The 22,914-nt window shown below is 38.7% G+C and overlaps 2 protein-coding genes and 1 long non-coding RNA gene across 5 annotated transcripts in view; 1 reads left to right on the top strand and 2 right to left on the bottom strand.

Annotated features, from left to right (window-relative positions):
* Positions 1-14,360, bottom strand: part of auh (AU RNA binding protein/enoyl-CoA hydratase) — a 31,254-nt gene extending 16,894 nt beyond the window's left edge. Inside the window, exons 1-6 of the mRNA XM_083568008.1 lie at positions 14,036-14,360; positions 12,538-12,605; positions 12,337-12,424; positions 12,113-12,199; positions 9,969-10,061; positions 8,926-8,982 (exon numbers count right to left, since the gene is read on the bottom strand). Coding sequence (XP_083424134.1) covers positions 8,926-8,982; positions 9,969-10,061; positions 12,113-12,199; positions 12,337-12,424; positions 12,538-12,605; positions 14,036-14,252 — 610 coding nt within the window. The 5' untranslated portion in view covers positions 14,253-14,360. The remainder of the gene's footprint in view (positions 1-8,925; positions 8,983-9,968; positions 10,062-12,112; positions 12,200-12,336; positions 12,425-12,537; positions 12,606-14,035) is intronic.
* A 2,428-nt stretch (positions 14,361-16,788) lies between these two features.
* Positions 16,789-22,742, bottom strand: nfil3 (nuclear factor, interleukin 3 regulated). Of its 3 annotated transcripts, none has more exons than XM_083567694.1 (2): positions 22,037-22,742; positions 16,789-18,801 (listed from the first exon to the last, which is right to left on the bottom strand). In XM_083567694.1, the coding sequence occupies exon 2, from the start codon at positions 18,672-18,674 to the stop codon at positions 17,295-17,297; it is 1,380 nt and encodes a 459-aa protein (XP_083423820.1). In that variant the 5' UTR covers positions 18,675-18,801; positions 22,037-22,742; the 3' UTR covers positions 16,789-17,294. The 3 variants fall into 3 exon arrangements, with proteins under 3 accessions (XP_083423820.1, XP_083423819.1, XP_083423821.1); XM_083567693.1 differs by having other exon boundaries at positions 22,552-22,741; XM_083567695.1 differs by having other exon boundaries at positions 22,041-22,540.
* On the top strand, positions 20,801-21,833 carry LOC310740720. The gene is made up of 2 exons (XR_014537712.1): positions 20,801-21,506; positions 21,574-21,833. It is a non-coding gene; the product is annotated as an uncharacterized lncRNA (long non-coding RNA).
* Positions 22,743-22,914: the final 172 nt, after the last annotated feature.

Below are 22,914 nucleotides of genomic sequence, written 5' to 3'. Positions count from 1 at the left end.
AGTACATTCCCCTTAAAAGTGTGAAATATATTTATGTTTAAGTTTGGGGCATTTGGCAGACCCTCTTAGTCAAAATCTCTTTTAATATGTACAACTTGATACTAGTTTCACTAGGCCACACATAAGTCAATCTTAAAATCAAACAAATGATCATGACTGGCTTTTATAATTTCCTGGAGTTTACATGTGAGATTGCACACACCCACACACAAAAAAATCCCTCCGTCATCCATTACCATGGAAAAAATAAACACCCTTTCTTCCAATACAAAAGAGACAGGTGGTTGTTAACACAAATCAGGCATTGAATATAAAAAAAGCGATAAAATTAGACTCAGAACAAAACAGTGTCTCGTGTTCTTGTTTCTAAAGCTGTTGCAGATTTGCCGGAAATTAAACCCATGAACACAGTTTAGAAAAACATAGTGAAGAAGGGGAAAAAATAAGTGCAGGAGAAAAAAATAAATAAAATAAAATACCCTGTTCAGTTGATTCTTGTGGTTGTCAAGTTTCACAATTAATTGTTAAATGCTACTTTCATAACTACATAAAAGGGTTGCAATAAAATCATTTCCTGAAATCAAAATGCTGCTTTGTGAGATGAGCAATCAAAAGAAAACTTCATGCATGGAAAAGTATCCAAAAAGAGTCTGTTGTATCTGGCATAGATAAAGCAAACACTTCCAAATACTCAGTGGTGGACGAATACACAAACCATGTAGTTGAGTCAACGTAGATAAAAGTTTACTCCAGTAAAAGTGTCCCTTTAAACTTTCACCTGAGTAAAAGTACAAGAGTATTTTCTTTTAAATGTACTTTAGTATCCAAAGTACTATTATTTATTGTGGCTGTAATGGTCCAAATATCGTTTTTATCACAAGACTCTTTGCTTAATCAAATAAGTTTATGTAAAAAGACTTGACTGTTTCTCTTAACACAACAATCTATTCATAGAATGATATTAATGAGTCAAATGTTGATTTCTATTACAAGGATCATGAGCCCCAAACCTTCTTTTTTTAACTACTTAAAAAAAAAAAAATTAAAAAAAGAAAAAAAAAAAAATTAAAAAAAGAAAAAAAGAAAAAAAAAATTACACAAATAATAAATTGTAGTGAGTTGGAATCTGGAGCTTCTTCCACTATTTATTCCTCTCTAAATGTTCTTCTTGCTGTTGAACTGACGCTGAACTGTATGTCGGTGTTCAGAAGATGCCACCAAGCGCCAAACAAAACAAGTTCAAAACAGAGCAAAATATTTGACTTTTAAATGTAATGAAGCTAAAGTTTCCCAAAATTTAAATACTTCATGTACAGATACATGAAAAAAGCAACTTAAGTACAGTAACGAATTACATTTACTTTTTACTGTCCAACACTGCGAACCTAAAAATTCAAAACGTGCTGCAAGAAGGAAAGACCTCATTCCATTAACAAAAAAACAAAACAAAGAATAAGAGAAGACTTATTGCAGTTATTCTCTGGGCGATGGCTCTGGGTATTCAGGTAGACAGGAATTCAAGTCCCAAAATCACCAAACTGCCACAGGTGGGCTCTTAAACAAGCCCTTAACCCGCTCTGCACCATCATGACGGACCCCGTTCCCTGACCTCAAATAGAAATTGTATGATGCACATATTCTTTTTATATATTGTTATTTTTCATAAAGGGTGCTAACAATTCTAGAGCGAATTTTAGGGTCCCCATGTGCCTGTATAAAATCCTTATATGCCCCAGGCATGCTAACAGATGATGGCCAAGCCCATGGCCTGAACCTACTCGCATCATACCAGCCATACTTAGGTCTTGCGAATGCCGAGCTACTTGGAAAAAGACTCTTTTTGCCAAGATGCTGGCAAAAGTGGCTATGACAACATGTTAAAGCCATGTATGCCCTCAAGTTGCTAACAGATATCTCTATACTAGAAACATTACCACACCAGTTTATGGAAACACTACAGCAGGCTGTTCAGTCAATAGCGTACTTGAGAAGCTTATAATAAATTCCTTTTACTTGTGACCTCGTTTAGTACTTAGCACCGTACAGAACTGTTCGTTAATGAACTTTCGGCATTCTTTAAACACCCCCCCCCACAAAAAAAGGTTAACACAAATACATTCTTTTGCACAAGAAAGGCCTTGTGGTTTCAGTTTGTTCACCACAGCATGCGCAATTTTCCAAACAGAACTAACCACCTCGTCTTTTTCGTTCCTCTGTCAGTGATTGGTCGTTTGCATCACTGCAAACAGTGTCGGTTGGAAGCAGCAGGTGGAACACGTTCAAAGGAAAATTTAATCATTTTTTGCTCAAATAAACCACAAGTACAGCAAACTCGTCTCTCATGCTTTCAGGCTTTTGTCAGAGCAGCCACTGCGGCACTGTTTCGTTCGTTTCTTGACTAGAAAAAAGGAGCCCCAAATCTAAATTGGACGTATCCATGTTCGAGTGAAAAACAGGACGGTTAGCATGAATATCAGATTTTTTTTTAATATCAAGGTCCCTAACTGGTCTTGTAATTTTATTTATTTTTTTTTTTTACAGATATAAAGAATTAGGAATATCTATGAGAATGTAAAGATTATTTTAAACGCATATCAAGGCATCCGCCTTCAAAACCATTTTGCACCCCGTATAGCACCAGGTCATGCATAATTTTCCATTTTATTTTATTCCATTATCATTAAATTTCGTGGTCTGTATGGTGTTTTATTATTATATTTTATTTATAAAAACATTTTCACCTAAGCCAATTTCAAATGCTCTTTTTTTCCTATGCGTTATGCATTGATAAATTAAGCTCACACTGATTCTGCGTAATGGTGACTAACATTTTCATTATATACTGTATGAGGTTAAATAAATTCACATAATATGTATAAAAGTAATGCAATATGCATGTTATTGCTCATGACATTATACGGACCAAAGACCACAAAAATGGTTAAAGAAGCAAACAAATCTGTGTTTGCCAACAATCTGCTCGGTCACTAGTGTTTAAAGTGACAACCTGAAGTTTTGATGATCAAAGCCAGATTTGATGATGAAAATTCACCTGGACGAACCTAAAAATCGAAAATGTGCTGCAAGAATGCATGGAATCTCATTCCTTAAAAAAATTATGAATTGAACCACAGCAGAAAAAAATAAATAAAATAAAATGCACTAAATATTGAAAGACAATTCAGGCCCAAATTTTAACCGAATATTTGATCATGAATTGATTTTTTTTTTTTCAGGAAATATTTTTTTCTATATTTCAGAATGGCCTTGAAAAAAGATTCATGAGCAATAACCTTTTTAATTTTGGGGGAAAATCCATTTAATTTGATTATAAATTAAGAAAAATCTGGCCAACAGAATTTCAAAAGCCAAAATCAAGACATTAAACAGAATTTTAACAATGTTCTATTGTATCATAAAGAACTAGACGTATGTAATGAGAAAGAAAGATGCTTGGTACATTGAGACGACTGCAGCGTGGGACCATCTAAAATAATGATTCAAACCAGCGACATATAAGGATGATTACAAAAGTTCTAATCAATAACTATTTCTGAGCTCTGCTCAAATGCCCCTGTCTCCTATTCAGGCTACCTGGGCAAGAAGATTAAATTCAGACTGGTTACTCATCATGGATCTCTACTTTAATGTCTAGTGGAAAAATGCTGTTAAGAGTCCAAGGGGTTTTCCAAGCTCTTCTGACACATAACCTTAAAAAAAAAAAAAAGACTTCTTTTCACATTAGGAAACCGCCGGAGGCATTAGGGCACATTTTTCCCAAAAACGTCATTCGGGATCAGTGGCTCTAAACGCACACACATTGCTCACTTCCTGCTAATGAAATCATGACTCCGTTTGAGGAAAGTAATCGGCTTTGTAGCTTTGTAAGTTTTTGACCTCGATAGGAAAAACAATGACTGTATTATTTTATTAATTTCCTTCTAAATGGAAGTTTCATGAGTCTTTCCTGCTGAGAGGAAAATGCAGCAGTAAGTAGGTAGCAAAAAAAAAAAGCCTACTGTGGGTGTAAGATGAGGAACTACACTCCTCTGGTTTAATAACGGCTGCGTGATGAGGTCAAGCGGAACACAGTAATGGGGGGAAAAGGGAGAAAGAGGACATTAAAAAAGGAGAGGAAAGAAGAGAGAATTTAGATTTGCACTTAATAACAGGTCAGTGAGCAGATTCATTCCAGCGCACTAATCTACTTATCCAAAGGAATAAAAATAGACGTTTTCTGCTAATATCTTGGCCTGGCTCTAGTTCCTGAAATCAAAAAGATATTGAAAAGGATGCAAACCGCTGGCACTGTGCCAAGTCCCTGATGATCCAGTTACATCTAGGAGAGATAACGGGGGTGCAATGGGCAACTTTGCTGGCTTTGCTTGTGCTCATGAATGAAAAAATGGACAGCGATATTTCAGTGTCTGGCGCAACCCATAGCAACTGGATCTGATGTTCTGATGTTTTTCAGTGGGAGTTGATTACTTATCAGATCACACGTTTATTACTTCGTTCTGCAGAATTAGCAGTTCTGAGGCAATAGAAGAAAGACAAAAGGAAAAAAAATTTAATCTAGGGCTGCAACTAACAATTATTTTGAGAATCGATTTTGAGAATATCAATATCAAATATAATACTACATTGTTTTGACCATTTTGGCTGAAATACACAGACATTTTATTCAGTTGTAAAGATACAAGCATCTAGAATAAATAATTAAAATATTATTTTAATTATTTTTTGAATAATCAAAATATTTAAAATATTCATTCATATAATTTTGTATAATAATTACATTTTATAAGCATTAAATTCAATATACAAACGTTTAAAACAAGCATTTGAACGTAGTAAATTCGCAGTAAATCATGTTTGAAAACAGATAAGTTACTGTTTTAGTATACAAATGCTATAAAAAGAGAATGCATCACCGTTTCGTCTTCATCCGTGACACCAGTGTGTTTTCTTTTCATGTGCTCGTGCATCACTGTGGTACTTCCAAGTCGCACAAGCTCCGCCTTCGAAAAGCTTCCAGGTACAGTTTTCTTTGTTGCGTTTAATATAAAATGCTCCCATGCCTTGGATTATTTGGGACGCACACTTTTTCCTGCTGCCGAGTGACCCTGTACTCTACTCCATTATACAAGCCGTTGTGTTATCTTCACGCTAACCCGTAACATTAGCGTCACGCTAACCCGTAACATGAGCAGACCAAGTAATTGATTCGTTATCGACGTATTTCATTATCAATTATTTTATATTTTTTTATCGATTAGTTATTGCAGCCCTAGAAAAATCTGAGACAAAGGGTCTCACAATGGAAAAATTATTAATCTAGCATTAGAAGATAGTGAGTTTAATCTCTAATAATGCCACAGCCATTCATGGCCGAGAGTCCAGGAGATAAAACTGGTGCTTTGGGTCGGAGGGATAAAATTACTCTCTCCATTGCAACGAAAGCCAACAGCCGACAAGTAAACTTATGTATGTGGAAGAAGGCAGTCAGCTCAGTTGCCTGAATATATTAAGCTTCCTTGTAACGATGCATGATCTACAGTTTGAATTAAAAAGTGCTGATAACTTGACGTGTCCTGGAGAAGCATTCTGATCATGCCAGGCAGAGGAGATCCTGGAAAGCAAAATAGTAGAACTGTCGCCCTGGTTGAGGGGTTGGCATCTTATTGCGATGCCCAAGCCTCTGGTAGACCTGCATCAAAGACATTACACTGGATAAAGACCAGAGGGGGACCTGCAAGGTGTTGGAGAGATGGCTACGCTCACATTGAACCATGTTTTTCTCTACGCTTTGTTCATAATGAAACTGCGATTTATATTCGGCGTAAAAAAAGAAAATTGTATGTTTTTATTCATGCCTAGTGCATAGGATTTAAGATTTTTCCGAGTGAACGAGAAGTTTTTTTAAATCCGTTTGAAAACGCTACAGTAGATAAAGGGAATGCAAATGAAAATGCCGTTTTCTGATCTATCCGAATCTCACAGCTGGTCTGGGAACCTCTGAGGGTTCTACAGAATCTACAGAAAGGGACTGATAAATGTATATAAAAGCATAAACAGGAAAAAAAAAACACCTTTTTTCTCTCTCTACAGCTGAAGTATGCAGTGCTTAAGCCAAGCTTTTTTTCAGGATGAAAGACTAACGTCCTAGAGAAACCTGTTCTAATAAAACGCTACATAACACAACGTACATTGTGGCGCCACCTAAAATAAATTCCCTCAGGAAGTGTTCGGCAGTGTGCGAGTTGTGAAGAGGTGGCGATGAAATGTCACGGGCCCGATCCCCCCGAGCGAAGTAAGAAAGAAAAACAAAGGGCACCTGGATCTACATTTGAGACGGCATCCGCTCCAAAGGACCGGGCATTGCCGTAAACCTAATTAAAACATGACACCTTGCCTGACATTAACATCATCATTCTCAAAACAGCAGCCTCTGAGGATCACTGGCCTTTTCACTCAAATAAACACAAAGCAGAGGTCCTGTGTTTAAGCTAAAATCCATCGGAAGTCTCATAGCGCTAAATGTCATCTCTATGTAATCGCGTTACAAAAGCGTGCTCTCGGCGACCTGAGCGTAAAATAAATAAATGAAGGAGTAAATCACACCTCATAGTTGCTACTCATGACTGCCCCACATGTGGCTGTGAATAATTCTTGTTTTCTTTGCCCTCCTTTTCCTGCTCTTGATGCCAGAAACAGATAGCACACTGTTCGCTAGCTGGCTCTATATGTTTTATTTTTAGAACGAGGCGACAGAAGCAGTAATCTTGCTTTATTAAAAATTCCTTAGATAATGATCAGCAGCAGACATGGATTGACCCATTCCCTCTAAACCCACAAATCAAAACATGACCTCATGAAAGCAGCATTTTGGATTATTGCTGAAAGATCGGCAATGACGAGCAGCAAAGCAATTTGTGTCCGTTCTTCATTAACAAGCGGTGGTGTAACAATCATCAATCTGAACACACACACACTTTCTATTTTTTATATATATATATATATATATATATATATATATATATATATATATATATATATATATATATATATATATATATATATACACATACACACATACACACATACACACACACACTGTACTGTGGAAACAGCTTGCTCAGAGGTGTAGACTACCTAAAAATCATACTTGAGTCAAAGTGTAGATATCTTACCTCAGAACTTACTCCATTACCACTCCAATATAACTTTGAGTATCTGATTTGAACAGTATTTGACTCGTATTGAACGTAGGCTCAAAGATGCACTAGGCCTCAACGCCAAGACACGTGTTGGTGAAAGCCAGAAACAGTTGATTTGTGAGGTGCAAATGAATACAACTGAAATTGGACACCACAAAACTACATTAACCAACAACACAACAACCTCTTCAACATGCCAGAATAAAACAAAGATTTAAAAAAAGGCAATCTTTCTAGTCAAGTTTATTTTTTTTACTATTTTATTTCTATAGCACTTTTCACAACGGCCATTGTTTTAAGAAGAGTTAAGGTTAATGGTGTCTATTTATTTCAAATAGCAGGTATCTTCAATTAACAAATACAATAACAGTTTTGTCACAAAGTAGAAGAATCTTTAGTATTCAATGCCCAAATAAAATGGCGTTAACAATAGCGACACTACTGCAGAATATAGAAGTCACGGCAGAAAAGGCTGTAAAAATGTCAAAATGAGTAGAGTGTAAAAGCTGCTTCTATCTTCGAAACTGAAACAATCACAGTAACGAAGTACATTTACTCAAATATTTTAGACCACTGAGCTTGTTAAAAAAAAAAAAAATCAGATCTGATGGCTGAACTCAACCTCACCAAACAGGAAGTAAATCTTATAGATGTTTATATAGAAAAGATATAACGAACTTCATTACAGTGTGGTATGGCAGCTCCATTGTGTGTGAATGAAAAGCCCTGCAAAAGGTAGTTAAATCTGCACAATGCATCATGAGTCTCTCAACCACAGCAGATATCTGCCCCGAGCACACATCATCATCATCAGGGACTCCTCACATCCCAGTTACAAACTGTTCAACTGCCATCTATCAAGAAGGAAATACAGGAACATATGCAAAAGAACCAGGTTCAGCGCCAGCTTTTTTTTTTCTTCTACCATCATCCTACTGAACTCTACACTACACCACCAGGACACTGATGGTGCACTGATGCTTTACTGATTCCACTGCCAGTTATCATCATGCAGTTCTTCTCCACTCCTGTATCAGTTCAGGAGAATCAGATCGGTATATAATTAAGAATTTATTGTATATCCTACATTATCTTCATATCATCTTTATATACACTGTGTATAACAGTTGCACATTCAATACATACACATATTCCGTTTTATTGATTCTTAGTGTGCTTGTTCATCAACTTAGCACCATTTTTTACATTTTGACACTGCCTGTAGATTTTATATTTATTTTTAGTACTTGCGTAACAGCTTCTCCACATGTTCACTTCCAAAACCTTTATATTTATTTTCTGTACATCTATTTACATATGCTACTATTTGCATTTCTGGTAGATGTTTAATTAATCGGGTGTCTGAATACTTCTGACCGAACTGTGAAACCACTCTATAGAAACATGGTGCACACAAAACTGTTTTTTCCACATGCACAACATATTGATCCTTGAGTGGACGACATCAGCAGTGACTGTGATCTCAATGTTTTTCTAATGTTCGATGTGAACTGAAACTCTTGACCCGTAACTGCACGCTATCACACCAGGCTCATTACAGAAACTATGTTCATATGCAAAGTTTTACATACACCAATTTTTTTTTTTAATTGCAACGATAAAATGCATAACAACTCATAAGCCAATAAATGACCAGATTTAATTCTGGAACAGGGAAGCTGTTTTAATTGCATCTAAAACTTACCTGCCCCGGGAATAATGGCTAGCTTTGTTTCGACCAGTCCCATTTTAGCAGAAGTAGCTGCACAGAAAAAAATAAATAATTAAACAAAGTTAAATACATTATTTTCATGACGTTCATTTCATTCTCATCATCTTCAGCACCTCCTACATACTTTTTTATAGATTGTTACCAAGACCTGCTATAATACGTGTAATGAACCAATATGTTTAAAAAAAAATAGCAGCCCTCTGGTGATAAGAATGAGCCAAAAATAAATAAATGTATAACACTGAGAAAACGAACATGTGAAGCATCAGTGACGAGTGTATCAGCATATGGTGTGTCATTTCTGTTAAGCGAGATACGCGCTAAAACATCATGAGCAGATTTCTAGTCCTAAACTTGGGTGTGGGAGATGAAAACGCAAGACATCTGCTCACTGTCAGTTCAATATGTAGGTGTTAACTCGCTCAGTCTCTTTCTCTTCATACACACACACACACACACACACTCAAAATATAGTGTGTGCTTGGTGCTGGACAACCACAAACCACCAGGAACATTGTAAATTTTAAATGGCAGATTTGACAAATCCCTGGAACTGTACTTGTACAACGAACTAAACTCATCCCAAAGAGGTGCCATCTTGGAAGAGACCACTACCATCAACAAAATAAATAAATAAATACATACATACATACATACATACATACATGTTCTCTTCTGTATAGCAGCCACTGTTGGTTTCCTTCAATCTGTCACCCTTTTGTATTACATTTAACAGATGGTCCCCGAGTTACGATTACGACCTTCGCCCTCGAAGTGTTGGACAGTAACGAAGTGAATGTAATTCGTTAAATGTTCTTGAGAAGCTTTTTCCATGTTTCGACTTACGATATTTTCAAGCTACGATGGGGTCATTGAAATGCATCGTAGTAATGCATCAAATACTCGTATATGGCAGGACGTACAGTAGCCCTGATGGTGTATGCGAACACCTCGTGTCTAGAAAGCGCTTTTATATTCAATCAACAATGTAAGTGTGTGCACTGTGTGTATATTACCTGCTATTCTTATGTCACAGGCCAGAGCCATCTCAAGTCCTCCTCCTAAAGCTGCTCCATCAATGGCTGCAATAGTCGGCACTGGCAGATTACCTGAACCCAGAGGGAAGAGAAAGGAGTTATGATAAAAAGAAATGGACCATGCAGATGCCCATAATCCAGAGCAATTTACAACTGAGCATTTGAGGGTTAAGGGCCTTGCTCAAGGGGCCCAGCAGTGTCAGCTTGGTGGTGCTTTTGAATTTGAGACTTTCTGATAAAGAGTCCAATGCTCCTGTCAGCATGCGGTTTTATGATGGTTTTGTTGTAATTTCACTTTTAAGGCTCGAATCTTCAGTTCGGTTCCAAGATAAAATGTTCTGTTTATTATTTTTGGACAATGTTTTAATACTTCCAATGAACCAGAACCGCTGTTTAATTTAATCCGCATTAGATTAAAGTCTTTTAAACACAGGCAGCTTAAAAATATATAACAAATTCAACATAATTTTCTCAAATGATGAAATTATGGTGAAAACGAAGTTTTGCAAACACTCCAAAACATTAATTATAAAAGAAATTAAAAGGTGTCATTTCAATCACGGCATCACACCTAGGCACGTTCTTCCCAGATAAAACAAATATATATATATATATATATATATATATATATATATATATATATATATATATATATATATATATATATATATATATATATATAATCAAAGATCTCCGCAGCTTTTCATCTTGAAAATGTATATAAATGTAGTTCTTTTCAATCCATAAACACATTTATGACTGTTGGCAGGTAAACGAAGTGCAACACCTGGTCCGCACTCTGACAGATGGCTCCTAGTGAGCGGAATTAAGAAACATGTGCTTCCAAGCCATATCCTGGAGGGATAAATAAAATCGGCAGTAACTAACAGGTCTGTCGTTCATCATTCTACGATTAATCTATTCAAGAAACTGTTAATCTTAGTGAAACAACGCGCTGTACTCTCATTTCACCCTCACAGGATGTCGAGGGATGAAATTAAACATGATCCTACATGAAGTCGCGAAGATTAATAGTAATGCAACAGAACTTTGAAGGTAAAAAAAACAAGCTTTTTTGAGAACGCATTGAGTTATTATGAGATCGTTGCTGGTTTGAAATGAAGAACCAGACAAAGTGAGGGCATAAACATGCATTAAGTTGGAATGCTCCAGCATAGCAAAGTGAGCTCCTTGAAGATCTGGTTTACATGCTTTGGAGAGGAAGATCTTGAGTGGCCTGCTATAGAGCTTGGATCTTGAACCTACTGAACACATTTGGGATGAATGTAAACGCTGACTGCGCTCCAGGCGTCTTCAACTCACTGACATCAGTACCTGCCTTTACTAACACCCTTGTGGCTGATGAACACAAATTTCCACAAGCTCACTCCAAAATCTAGTGGAACATCTTTCCACAAGAGTGAAGGGAATTAGAAGAGCAAATTGGGACTCAATGTGGAATGTGATGCTAAAAAAGCACATATACTTATGACCAGGTGTCCACAAACGTTTGGCAATATAGTGTTTATGTGATGTGTTTTCTATAAGTAGTTGTTCCATCACCTATTATTTTTTGGAAGGAATCTTCAGTGTTAGAGATTGATATCAGTCGATGTATGTATGTGGAAAACATCCATGTAACATCTAACTTGTTTGCACTTAGTGGGATCCATAATTAATTTTCCAACAGGACAATGAGCCCAAACGCACCTCTAGGTTTTGTGAAAGTGATTTCGTTCAAGAACGGTTATCCGAGTTCTGCATCCGAGGACCTGGCCTCCACAACCACGTGATCTAAATCCAGTTGACGAGTTAGACCGGCGAATGAAGGAAAAGCAGCCAACATGCACTTAACACTTCAGGAACTTTTGAAGACTGTTAGAAAACCAGTCTAGGTGACTACCTCTCGAGGCTGAATGAGTGAATGGTGAGAAGGTACAAAGCTGCGGTCAAAGCCAATCCCGGCTTTGGAGAATTTAAAACATAAAAGTTATTTAACATGTTTTTTTTTGTTTACTACATAATTCCATACATACCACGTATACTGTATATGAAATATATATATATGATATATGAGATATTACAGATAGTTATGTATCCACACCACCTGCCCACTCACTTACCTAATTCTGTAATAAGTGTCCTTGCTTTAGAGACAAAAGGCCCAACTTCACTCTGGTGCATTTTGGCTCTTTCTTTCAGGTCAGCACCTGTTTATGGAAGCACATGAAACCATCACCACTGACACTGGAGCCGAAGCAACTAAGCATTGTAGTAAACTAATCCCCACCATCCAGCGTTCATTAAAGCTGACAATCACCATCACAAGATGAAGAATCTACAATACCTGCACAGAAGACTCCCGGCACCATGCTGCACAAGATGACCGAGCGCACCTTGTTGTTCTTCTTCACTGATTTAAGAGCTTCAGACATCTAATGATAAGTGTAACGCACAAAAAAAATCACCCATGATGCATCTCAAAACCCAACAAGAGCAACAGATGATGCGTACAGAAGAATTTGAGTTCAATGCATAACGTACTCACCTCCTTAACGAGATCTTTACTGATGGAATTTTTAGCTTTAGGTCGATTAAGGCCAAAGACAACGATCCCTAAAGGAACAGAGAACCTCAGTGAGTAATCTGTATTGCAGTCATTAAACGTATTACTCATTTATGAGAAAAAAAAAATTGGTATAAATTACGGCTAAGTTTCTAGCGCACCTCATTAATTCAAACAATATTTGCTATTTATCTGTAGAAGTAAATCCGGATGCCTTGATTTACACAGAACAGGCAGTAATGAAGAAAGAGTTTCTCAGAAATATTGTATATGGTTAATTTCCTATGGGGATTAGAAACTTTCGAACATTTCTTACAGAATAAAACTCCTTCCAGGGGAAAATTAAACAGTGGAAACCTGAAGCAAGTCTGAGATTAGGGCAGTTTTCAGATCTCAGACCTCAGCAGGTTGACATGCTAAATGAAGTCACCCCTAGATATAAACAAGTGTGCATGATTCCCTTGGAATGGATTGGGATCAATTAGAAGAGAATGAGACAGGCTTCAGGTCCACCACCAATCTGACCAAGAGGAAGCACATGAATGAATGAATGAATGAATGAATGAATGAATGAATGAATGAATGAATGACTTTTAAACTTTAGAAGAACAAAGCCTTTTAGAAGGAAATTGAGAATTTATCATTTGTTCAATCTGCATTCTTTTATCTTTGGTATCGTTCTTTATTTATACAGAAATTGGTAAGATGTCTTGTGAAAACAAGAAGAGGTCAACACATACTGTCCAGTGAACCACATGGAGATGGGCAGTGATGCACCATGACAGTTTTGTTGATAAGATCAGATCAGTTCAGACACCATGAGATCAGATACCAGATAACCAGATCAACTGAATCAAACCAGACCAGACTATATCAGACCATATCCGAGCCGCTCAGATCAGATCAGATCCCACCGGATCAGATGATATCGTCTCGTAATATCTGTTTTGTCTCATATAGTCTGTTTTGTCTTGTTTAGTCTAAACTAAATGTATAGTGTTATTTTAGTCTGTACTTTTGAGTCACCAACAGCTGGAACCAAATTCCTCGGGTGTCAACACACTTGGCCAATAAACCTTGATGAGATCAGACCAGACTACATCAGAAAAGACCAGGTCAGTTCATACAGGATCTGACAACATAAAATCGGACCCGACCAGATCAGATTTAACTGGATCAGAACAGATCAGACCAGATAAGATCAGACTATATCAGGTCAGTGCAGACCAGATCAGCTTAGATGAGATCAGACTAGAGCAGATCTGACAGAATCAGACCGAATAAGATCAGATCAAATTAAATCAGACCAGACTAGATCAGATCAGATGAAATTATATCAGACCAGGTCAGACCAGACCAGGTCAGATCAGATCAGTGTGAACTGCACCGGCTTTGTGTTTTGCCTAAATGCACCGACCCTTGACGTCGTGCTTCTAAGAAGAAACGTTCCGACAACATCGAACATCTAGCTGGCGTCTACCTGAGTCATCTCCGTCCAAGAACCTAACGCTCAGGTCATTGGCGTCGGAGCTGAACGACCGCAAGCCGCCATGCCCTGCCCGGCGCGCGCGTCCGCCACTTCCGGCTGCAGCGCGATGCACCATAACATCATGAAATCTGCAAACGTAGTGGAGAGTCGCCAGGGTTTGGGGTCGAAGCGTCTGCAGAACGACTCTAGACCCCACGAGAAGCGCCATACCGCTTCGCTGCAGTGTGTGTATATGCGTGTGTGTCTGTTTGTCTGCGTGCGTGTACGTGTTTTGACATTCAACTTTGAACTGCCGGTGAGTGACGCAATTGCTGGTCACGTGACGGCAGCGTGGAGTTCCCCTTCGACGCGTCCAAATAAAAAAATACAAAATAATACAATTATCCCAAACACCTTTGGTTTTGTATATGGAGTGTACACTGCTTAGGGCATTCATAAACATCAACTCCATAGCTTATATAGTGCACTTCCTTAGAGAGTAAGGAGATATTTGGGATTCATCCGCACATGCGGGTCTTTTTTTTTTTTTAACGTTTGCGTAATGACGCATTTTGCGTTGGATAGTATTTTTCCATTAAAATCCTAATGGAAGATAAATCAATGTTTGGGTTAAAGACACTGGCTCAAATGATTGCAACTCAGTTAAATCTTTTACACTTTTAGAAAACAAGGCTACTAATCAGGACATTGTCATTTGGGCTGGTACCCTTATCATTTACCTGGAAAGGTGTATGCAATGTATATTAAGTGCATGCATTAATCTAAGAGCCAATAATAAGCTCAAGGGCTGTCGTTGAGTTCTAATTATGCAATGCAAATCATTTATAATAGTACACTACATTCATATTACCATTTAATTAATTAAAATTAGCGTAAAAGATGTGCTCTTGTGGGTATTGACACTTCGAATGCACGATATACTTACGCAGTTTACATTCACGCCATTCGGGAGACGTTCTTATCCAGAGGCCCTCGCTCAGAGACCCGGGAATCGGAGCTTAGTGAGGTTGGGTTTTGAACTCACGACCTTCTGATTAAAAGTCCAATGCCTTGTCCAACCACTAAGCTACCACGAAGTGGTAATGAAGGACATTTACATTACATTTATTGCATTTGGCAGACGTTCTGATTTAAAGAAAACATGTATCTAATTCATACAACTAAGCGGCTATGTGGTTAAGAGCCTTACCTAGAGGCCCAGGAGCTTGGTGTGGCTGGGATTTGAACTCACAGTCTTTAGATCTGAATCTGATTCAATGCCTTAACCACTAAGCCACCACCTCAAATTTTGAGGGACTGATTTATTACGCTAAAATTTATATTTGTGAACTGTTTATTTTTGCAATGCTGTTTTGGGACCATTGTTAAAAGCCCTATACAAATAACACAGAATTTAATTTGTTATGTTTAAAAATCCTGATTAGGGCCAGATGAGCTTAATTTTAGAAAGAAGCTTACGAACGGAAAATATGATCATGACTTTATCACTGGAGCAGGAACTTCAGGCCCAAAAACTGACTGGTGTTTCAGTAGGAAAGGTAACTAAAATGACATCTTCATTTAGATATATGGGAAAGATGTGAGTAAAAAGGTTTGCGTTTGCAAGCACATTAAATGAGTTAAAGTTCTTCAGGTGACAAGTGTGAACAGATTGTTAGCAAAGACTGACTACGTAGATAAAAGTATTAACCTGTATGAGTTGCGTCATATAACCCCTTAATTACAAGGATAAATACACATTTGAGAGGTCATTGTTAATAAAATGATAAGCACTGGTGAGTGAAATGTGGAAAAAGGCAATACGATTAGATGAGTCATCTTTCACCGTATTCTCAGTGAACGTATGACGTCCACCAAAAGAACAATACAGACCTGAAGGCTTGACCTTTACAGTGAAAGACGTCTATTGGCCCTTTACAGCCATGGAGATGTTTTGCTGTCTCCTTTGTTTCTTCAGACAGAATTATCACTGCAAATCAATATAAAACTATTGTGATTGATCTCATTTATCCTACAATGAACGATTTCTATGCTGATGGGGTGGTCTTATCCATGATCACATCACCTTCATCCACAATGCATCAAGGCACATTGAATGGTCTGACGATATGATGGAAATAATAGAATGAAAAATGCTTTTTATAATACAGTCGAAGCAGTCACCAGATCTCATACCAGTAGGAGATTTTGGAGCAGGGTATTAGACAGCACTTTCCACCACCATCATCATTCCCAGGATCACAGGATCAATTTCAAAGTACACCGCAGCTGCTCTGAAGTTTTCCGTTTTTTTTCCCCAAATCTGTGAATTTCATGTTCCTATTATAATGTGATCATAAAATTTGGGTTGAATCAAATGCTTTAGATCATATGTGCATTAAATTAAACAACATGGTGATGCATATCATGACAGTAAATTGACCTAACTTTGTTTCTGATATACATCTCCCAAGTCCTGTGATCACACACGTTTATGCAAATTCAGGATTTACAGTGTAACAACTGAGCAACTACTGATTGTTTGTGCCAGACTGTACTGTTTAGCAAATCATTCAACTGCAATCATTTTACTTTCATGTTTTCTATACTGATGGTATCTTTTACTCTCTTAGATTTTGTTTCAACAAGGAAATAGAAAATAACTAATTTAACACGTTAAATTAAAGAACTATGGGATAAAACGGGTGTTTCAGCAGAAACCTTTCACGTGCCTTATTACAATCCATCAATCAATCGATCAAGTGTCATTTCTCAATAGTAATTTTATTGACAGTTTATCAACATGAAAAATGCTACCTATTGTTCCTGAAAAAGAACACAGGGTAAAAACAGTGAACCTCCATAGAAATGGCACAGTAAAAACAAAGTATTAAGGAGGCACCGACAGTCTAGGTCTGCAGTCCCTTCTAAAATCGATAGACGTTTCATGGTACAATGTGGTTTTTAGTACATCTCATGTAGGTGAAAAAGACAAAATGGTGCTTCAGTGCTTACATACATTGATTGTAAACAAAAAAAATGTAATGTACAACAAATTTGAAAGAAGACGCCATACAACTTTGAATGTAACCTAACATTTTGGCTTCTTTGCCAGCAGAATGAGTCACTGCGAGGACGCGCCAATCTACAAACAGAAAGTGCACAAAACCACTATTCATCTCAATGAACTGCAGCTTTTTAGACACCATTTGAGTGGAACGGTGTAGTAGCAGATACAGTGGAAAACAGGTGTTGTGCGAACAGAGGAGCCTCAGTTTGAGTAACATCCTTTAGATACCAAGTCATGTTCAGTAGTGCTTTTGGTGGACTCGATAACAGAACCCTGCCGCGTTGCAATCAACTTTTTCAGGGAGTCCACTTCTGCCGAGAGGTCGGCAATGCCTTTTTTCAAGTACAAGTTCTCCGACTCAGAAATGGCATAGCAGCCATCCTTAATATCTACAACAAGTTTGTTAGTCACAGCTCCGGGTGAGTCAGGACAAAGTGTGTTCTTGTAGACATTTGCCTGAGCCTCTGCTTGGTCTTTGTGCCAGTACTCGGGTTGTTGGATCCAGTCCTGGACGTTGTTCACCTGCAGGGAGAGTGGGCTGAGTGATGACTGAGTGTATTCAGGTGGAGAGCCCTGACCCATCTGGTAGCATGCCCGTGCAGACATGTCGATGGGGGAAGAGAACTTCCCAGATGAATCGTAGTCAGGATCGATAGCCTCCACTTTGATCTGGATGGCACGGGCTTTAATGCGCAGCTTGTGGGGCAGAGCCGAAGCACTGGCGTCTGGGACTTTTACAGCAGAGACTATGACGCTTTTGTGGTCGGCTGTAGACGGTACCAGACCTTTAGGTACCTGCTGTTCGTCTTCTCCATCTGATGACTTGCTCACGGTCCCATCATCGCCGTCAGAGGTCCGGGGCGAGTTACTCGATGACCTGGTAAGTTGCAGGAATGAATTTGGCTGGGAGTAGCCTCCAGGGAAAGGACTATTCAGGTAATTTCTGTACAGTTCATACGGACTGGCTCGGTCTCTAGGGTAATTGCTGTTCTCCAGTGGCTCTTGTTTGATGATTTCCGGTGTCCTGCATGTGTTCATAGTGCTTGAGTCAGATCCGTCTGATAAGGTGCTGTGAGGTGAGTGCTTAATAACCGATATGCAGCTACTGCTCAGGCACGATGGCTCAGCCTCTCTGGAGTAGGAGCTTTTGGCATCATTAGGGGCCAAAAATTCCTGGTGCAAGGCGTTAGTACAGGACACGATCTTCTGCACCTCCTGAGCATAGGCAGCCGAACTCAACAGGCCAAACTTCAGCTTGAGGGACAGAAGCTCAGCTTTGAGTGACGCGTTCTCCTCGCCCAGCACCATCAGCTTGTTCTCTAACACTATGTCATTGATCCGCCGCTTCTCCCGTGAACGCTTTGCGGCCTCGTTGTTCTTGCGTCTCCGCTCCCAGTACAACGTGTCCTTCTTCTCCTCCGGGATGAACTCTCGCTTTCTGCGGCACGTGTTTGGTTTGACCTTGAAGGGCATGCCGGGCAGCTTCTGATTGATCAAGTCTCTGTCTGTGTCTTGCAGAGCCATGGCTAAGACCAGGTCATCGTCTCCACTGTAGGACGGCTCTTTCTTAATGTCCTGCATGTTGCACAACGGTGTGATCCAGATTACACAAGCTCATTAGTTCTCACTTGTGTCGAGGAGACAAATCATCATCATCTAACTAAATGGCAGAGATATCATGGGCGCCGGATAATGCTTCCTGGTAGACCTGTTGAAAACACAAAAGAGACATTCTTAGAAATTAGACATATACAATAATAATGTTATGAGAATCTGGTTTCACATTGCAACCGGCTGACTTCAGATGTTCCAAACAAGAATTTCTGCTTCCCATAAAAAAACTATGAGTCATCTATAATAACTCATTCTAAATAAGGAACTTATTACAGGCACTGTTTAATCAGGTATAATGAAACCCTTCAACATTCTACAGTGGTTTATGAGAAAATCTCTAAGAAAAAAAATTAACAGCCTTCATCAAGCTTTATTGAAAGAATGTGGACTTCCTGTAAAAGTCTCAATTTAGTCCGTAAGCAATGCGAAAAATAACTCACTAGAACAATAATGATTAGGCAACTGATATACTGCATGTTGATTCGAAAGCTCAGGTTCCGCATGTTATGAATGGGTATTTGTGAGTCAGGTCCAGAGGCTAATGCCAGCAGTATGCTCAGGACAGCAGCACATTGTGCTCTTGGTCTCTGAATTCCTCAGTGTTTCTGAGGCGTGACATCACAGAGTCTGAAACAGGCTCGTTCCTGCCACTGGCTCATTGACATTCAGTAAATTTGTCAGCTGATAAACTAATGTTATGCAGATTCCGCCGAGTTGTTGACACCGCACTGCTCACCATCACACAGCAGCCATTTCCTACGAGCTATAACGCTGCCTCATTTTGCACAGCACACCCGAATTACACAACCTGATGATTTGTTGGAAATACATCCCACTGAATAAATACGTACACTTTCTCAGATGCGTTAGTTCGTGGGTGGGAGAAACAGAACCATATGTTTGGGAAGGATTTGTATGCGCCGAATATGCTTCTTAACACATTTCCATGCCAGGGGTAAAACACTGCAAGATGGTTTTCTTTCTGTGTTTTTCTCAAAGTGGCCAGTAAAAAAACAAACAAACACATAAATCAAAACATAAATAAAGCAATATTTGGAAAGAGAAATGGAACAGGTGGCTCCGAGGGTAAAAAAAAAAAAAAGAAGCAAATGTTTACCTCAAACTATCTATGACTATAGGATACCCTCATTTTGTTGATCTTTGCCTTACTTATTGGAAGTTCATGAGTTCAAAGCCCACCATTAAGCAGCCAGTGCTGAGCCCTTAAGAACAGACATTCACCCTCAACTGCCCAGTCATATAAATAGGATAAATGTAAATCACTCTGGATGACAGTGTCAAATGCCATTAATGTAAATGTGCATGTAAATATGATAGGAAACTGTGATTTGGAAAATAATTGTTATTAAATTCTAGATTTAAGAGTAAGAGCTATAGAATTAGATAGATAGATAGATAGATAGATAGATAGATAGATAGATAGATAGATAGATAGATAGATAGATAGATAGATAGATAGATAGATAGATAGATAGATAGATAGATAGAAATTTTTTTTAATTTATCCCAAAAGATTTCTAAGTAAAACTAATCAAAGAAAGATAGAAAATTAATTTAACACATTAAAAAAAATTTTTTTTTTACTGTTACCCGCCCCCCCTTGATAGATAGATAGATAGATAGATAGATAGATAGATAGATAGATAGATAGATAGATAGATAGATAGATAGATAGATAGATAGATAGAAATTTTTTTTAATTCATCCCAAAAGAAAAAATTTTAACAGTATTCTAAGTAAAACTAATCAAAGAAAGATAGAAAATTAATTTAACACATTAAAAACATTTTTTTTTACTGTTACCCCCCCCCTTGATAGATAGATAGATAGATAGATAGATAGATAGATAGATAGATAGATAGATAGATAGATAGATAGATAGATAGATAGATAGATACTTTTTTTTTTTGAGTACTTTATTAATCCCAAAGGAATTATTGTAATTTACTATTCCGGGTGAAATGGAATCAAACCAAATACTAATCAAAAGAAAGAAAGAAAACTAATTTAACAAAATGTGTAAGAAAATGTTTTACTGTTAATGTTACCCTGTCTACCACCCCCCCCCCCCCCCCCCAATTGGGAAGCATTACCATGACGTCATCCCTAGAGGTCGATTACGCAAAAGAGCAACACTGAATCGGGACTCTTTATTTTAGGACACATTAAGCACATTATCTAACCTCCAGAATAAACCCTGAAACAGCTGATGAGCGCATTATGAGCGCATTATGAGCGCACCAGTGCACGCAGAGAAACAGAAGTAGAGCTGTTTCTCATTTTTGTTTTTGTTGTTGTTGTATTTTAACTAATGACATTCACCGCGTCGTTACTGGCAAACCGTCCAATGTCCACACCTGCAACGTGGTAGCCAACCGCCTTATAGTGTGTCTGCCAACATGTATAAAATAATCACTCACACTCTCTCACACACACACACATGCAGGAACATCCCCCTTTTCTCCATAACTAACAAGTTAAGCTAACTTGAGCTTGCATGCCTAATATTTTAATGGTTGAATGTTCAGGTTCGGGTTCGGGTTTGTGTTCGTGCCCAGAGTGCAGAACAAAGGAATGCGAGCAGCCATCATTACCATCATCATCATCATCATCATGGTCACCACTCATGGTCCTCTCACGTGGCTGAGCAGAACCGAGACAATGAAAACAAACGACCCGAAACGTGCGCGCGAGAGAAGAATTGACCAGCAGGACAACAGAGGAGAAGCTTTGTCTTAATTATAAGACGTGCGCGCGTGAGCGCGTTTTACGTCTCAGGTGTGCGTATTTTATTCTATTATTAATTTTTTTGTGCGTTCCGTCATTTGTTTATCTTGCAATCCAGTCTCACGGCTCGCGATCGGCGGCGCTCCTGCGGTCCTCCATTATCCGTCTCGCAGGACGCACACGTCGGGATGAAACGAGCGACACGAGACGCAGCACAAGCGAGAATTCAGACAGGGAACACGTCGCTCCGTGAACTCGCCGTCCGGGCCAGAGTTCAGGACCCGAGGGGCCACAGCGGGGCATTTGACTTTGTTAAATATTAACTAGATGCAGCCATAAAAAATTTTAAAAATAAAAAAAAACTCCATCGTCCTGAAACCTGGTTCCCTCCTTATATCTCCCACCGCATTCCTTAATCCTTCACCACGACGGATTAGAATCACCAAGCGTTCATTATGCATTCATTACGCGTCACATGGACGCCTCATACCCCAAGGCTTACTTTATATACACATGCAGGATATAAATAATATTAAATATCTATGAGCTGTAATATTGTATTAGATAATGCACTTGGATACTGACCTTGTTTGTTTGTTTGTTTGTTTGTTAAACCAAACCTAACCCAGTGCACTCGCAATGCCATCCATTAACATTCACGGGAATAAGTAACAAACGGTTTCAAACATAATAAAAAACAGGGTGCAAATCCGGACCGATGGGCAGAGGTGTGCACCCACCCTCCAGCATGGATTGGGGGTCACTGTGCCATTTGGATGGTTGTGGTCACGCTTCCAACCTACATGTTTCCAATGCTTGGAGGATGAAGTAGTAGGTGAAGTGTGCGTAATGGCTCACAAACCAACACAGGGTTCTGATCCAGGACGCGGAATAATAAATAAGCAATGCAGGATGATGGGACACAAGTTTATGGAAATGACGTGTGTCCCCCCTCCATGCAAATGTTCTCCACAGAGACAAAGTGACCTGTATAATAAATCTAACAGTTACAATGTAACTATTACAGTAGCCAAGACAATCCCAAAGTGACCACATGAGTCAGAGTGAAACGCGTAAAGGAAGACATCTCCCCTACCTTTTAATTAGCACCAGCTCTTTTATGAGGTCCTTATGTAAGGGAAAATGGGGTGAAAAAAAAGCTCAAGAAGAATATGTTGCATAAGCAGAGTTAAAATCCTGTTAATAGAGGTAATATTTCCCTGTTCCTCCTTTGCGTTTTCCTCCTGAACTGACTGCTGGATCTGTGTTAGTAGGTCATTGAGGAAATGTATTGGCAGCGTGCTGTGACCGACAGGCGTCTCGTCCAATCACAGTGCGGCTTGGAGAAATTTTTTGAACCCGTGCCTCTCCTTTTTCCCGTGGAAAGACCAGGAAATCTAAAGGCAAATGAATGAGCTGTGCTTGGAGCTGTGTGTGGTAGGATAGACATGAGATCAAG

Source organism: Silurus aristotelis, assembly GCF_946808225.1.
Source record: "Silurus aristotelis genome assembly, chromosome: 18".
Taxonomy (NCBI): domain Eukaryota; kingdom Metazoa; phylum Chordata; class Actinopteri; order Siluriformes; family Siluridae; genus Silurus; species Silurus aristotelis.
This window is presented reverse-complemented; position numbering and strand designations above follow the sequence as displayed.

What these genes read in the sequence shown, in the direction of transcription:
- nfil3 (XM_083567694.1), bottom strand. Translation starts at nt 18,674, where the DNA reads ATGCAGGACATTAAGAAAGAGCCGTCCTACAGTGGAGACGATGACCTG.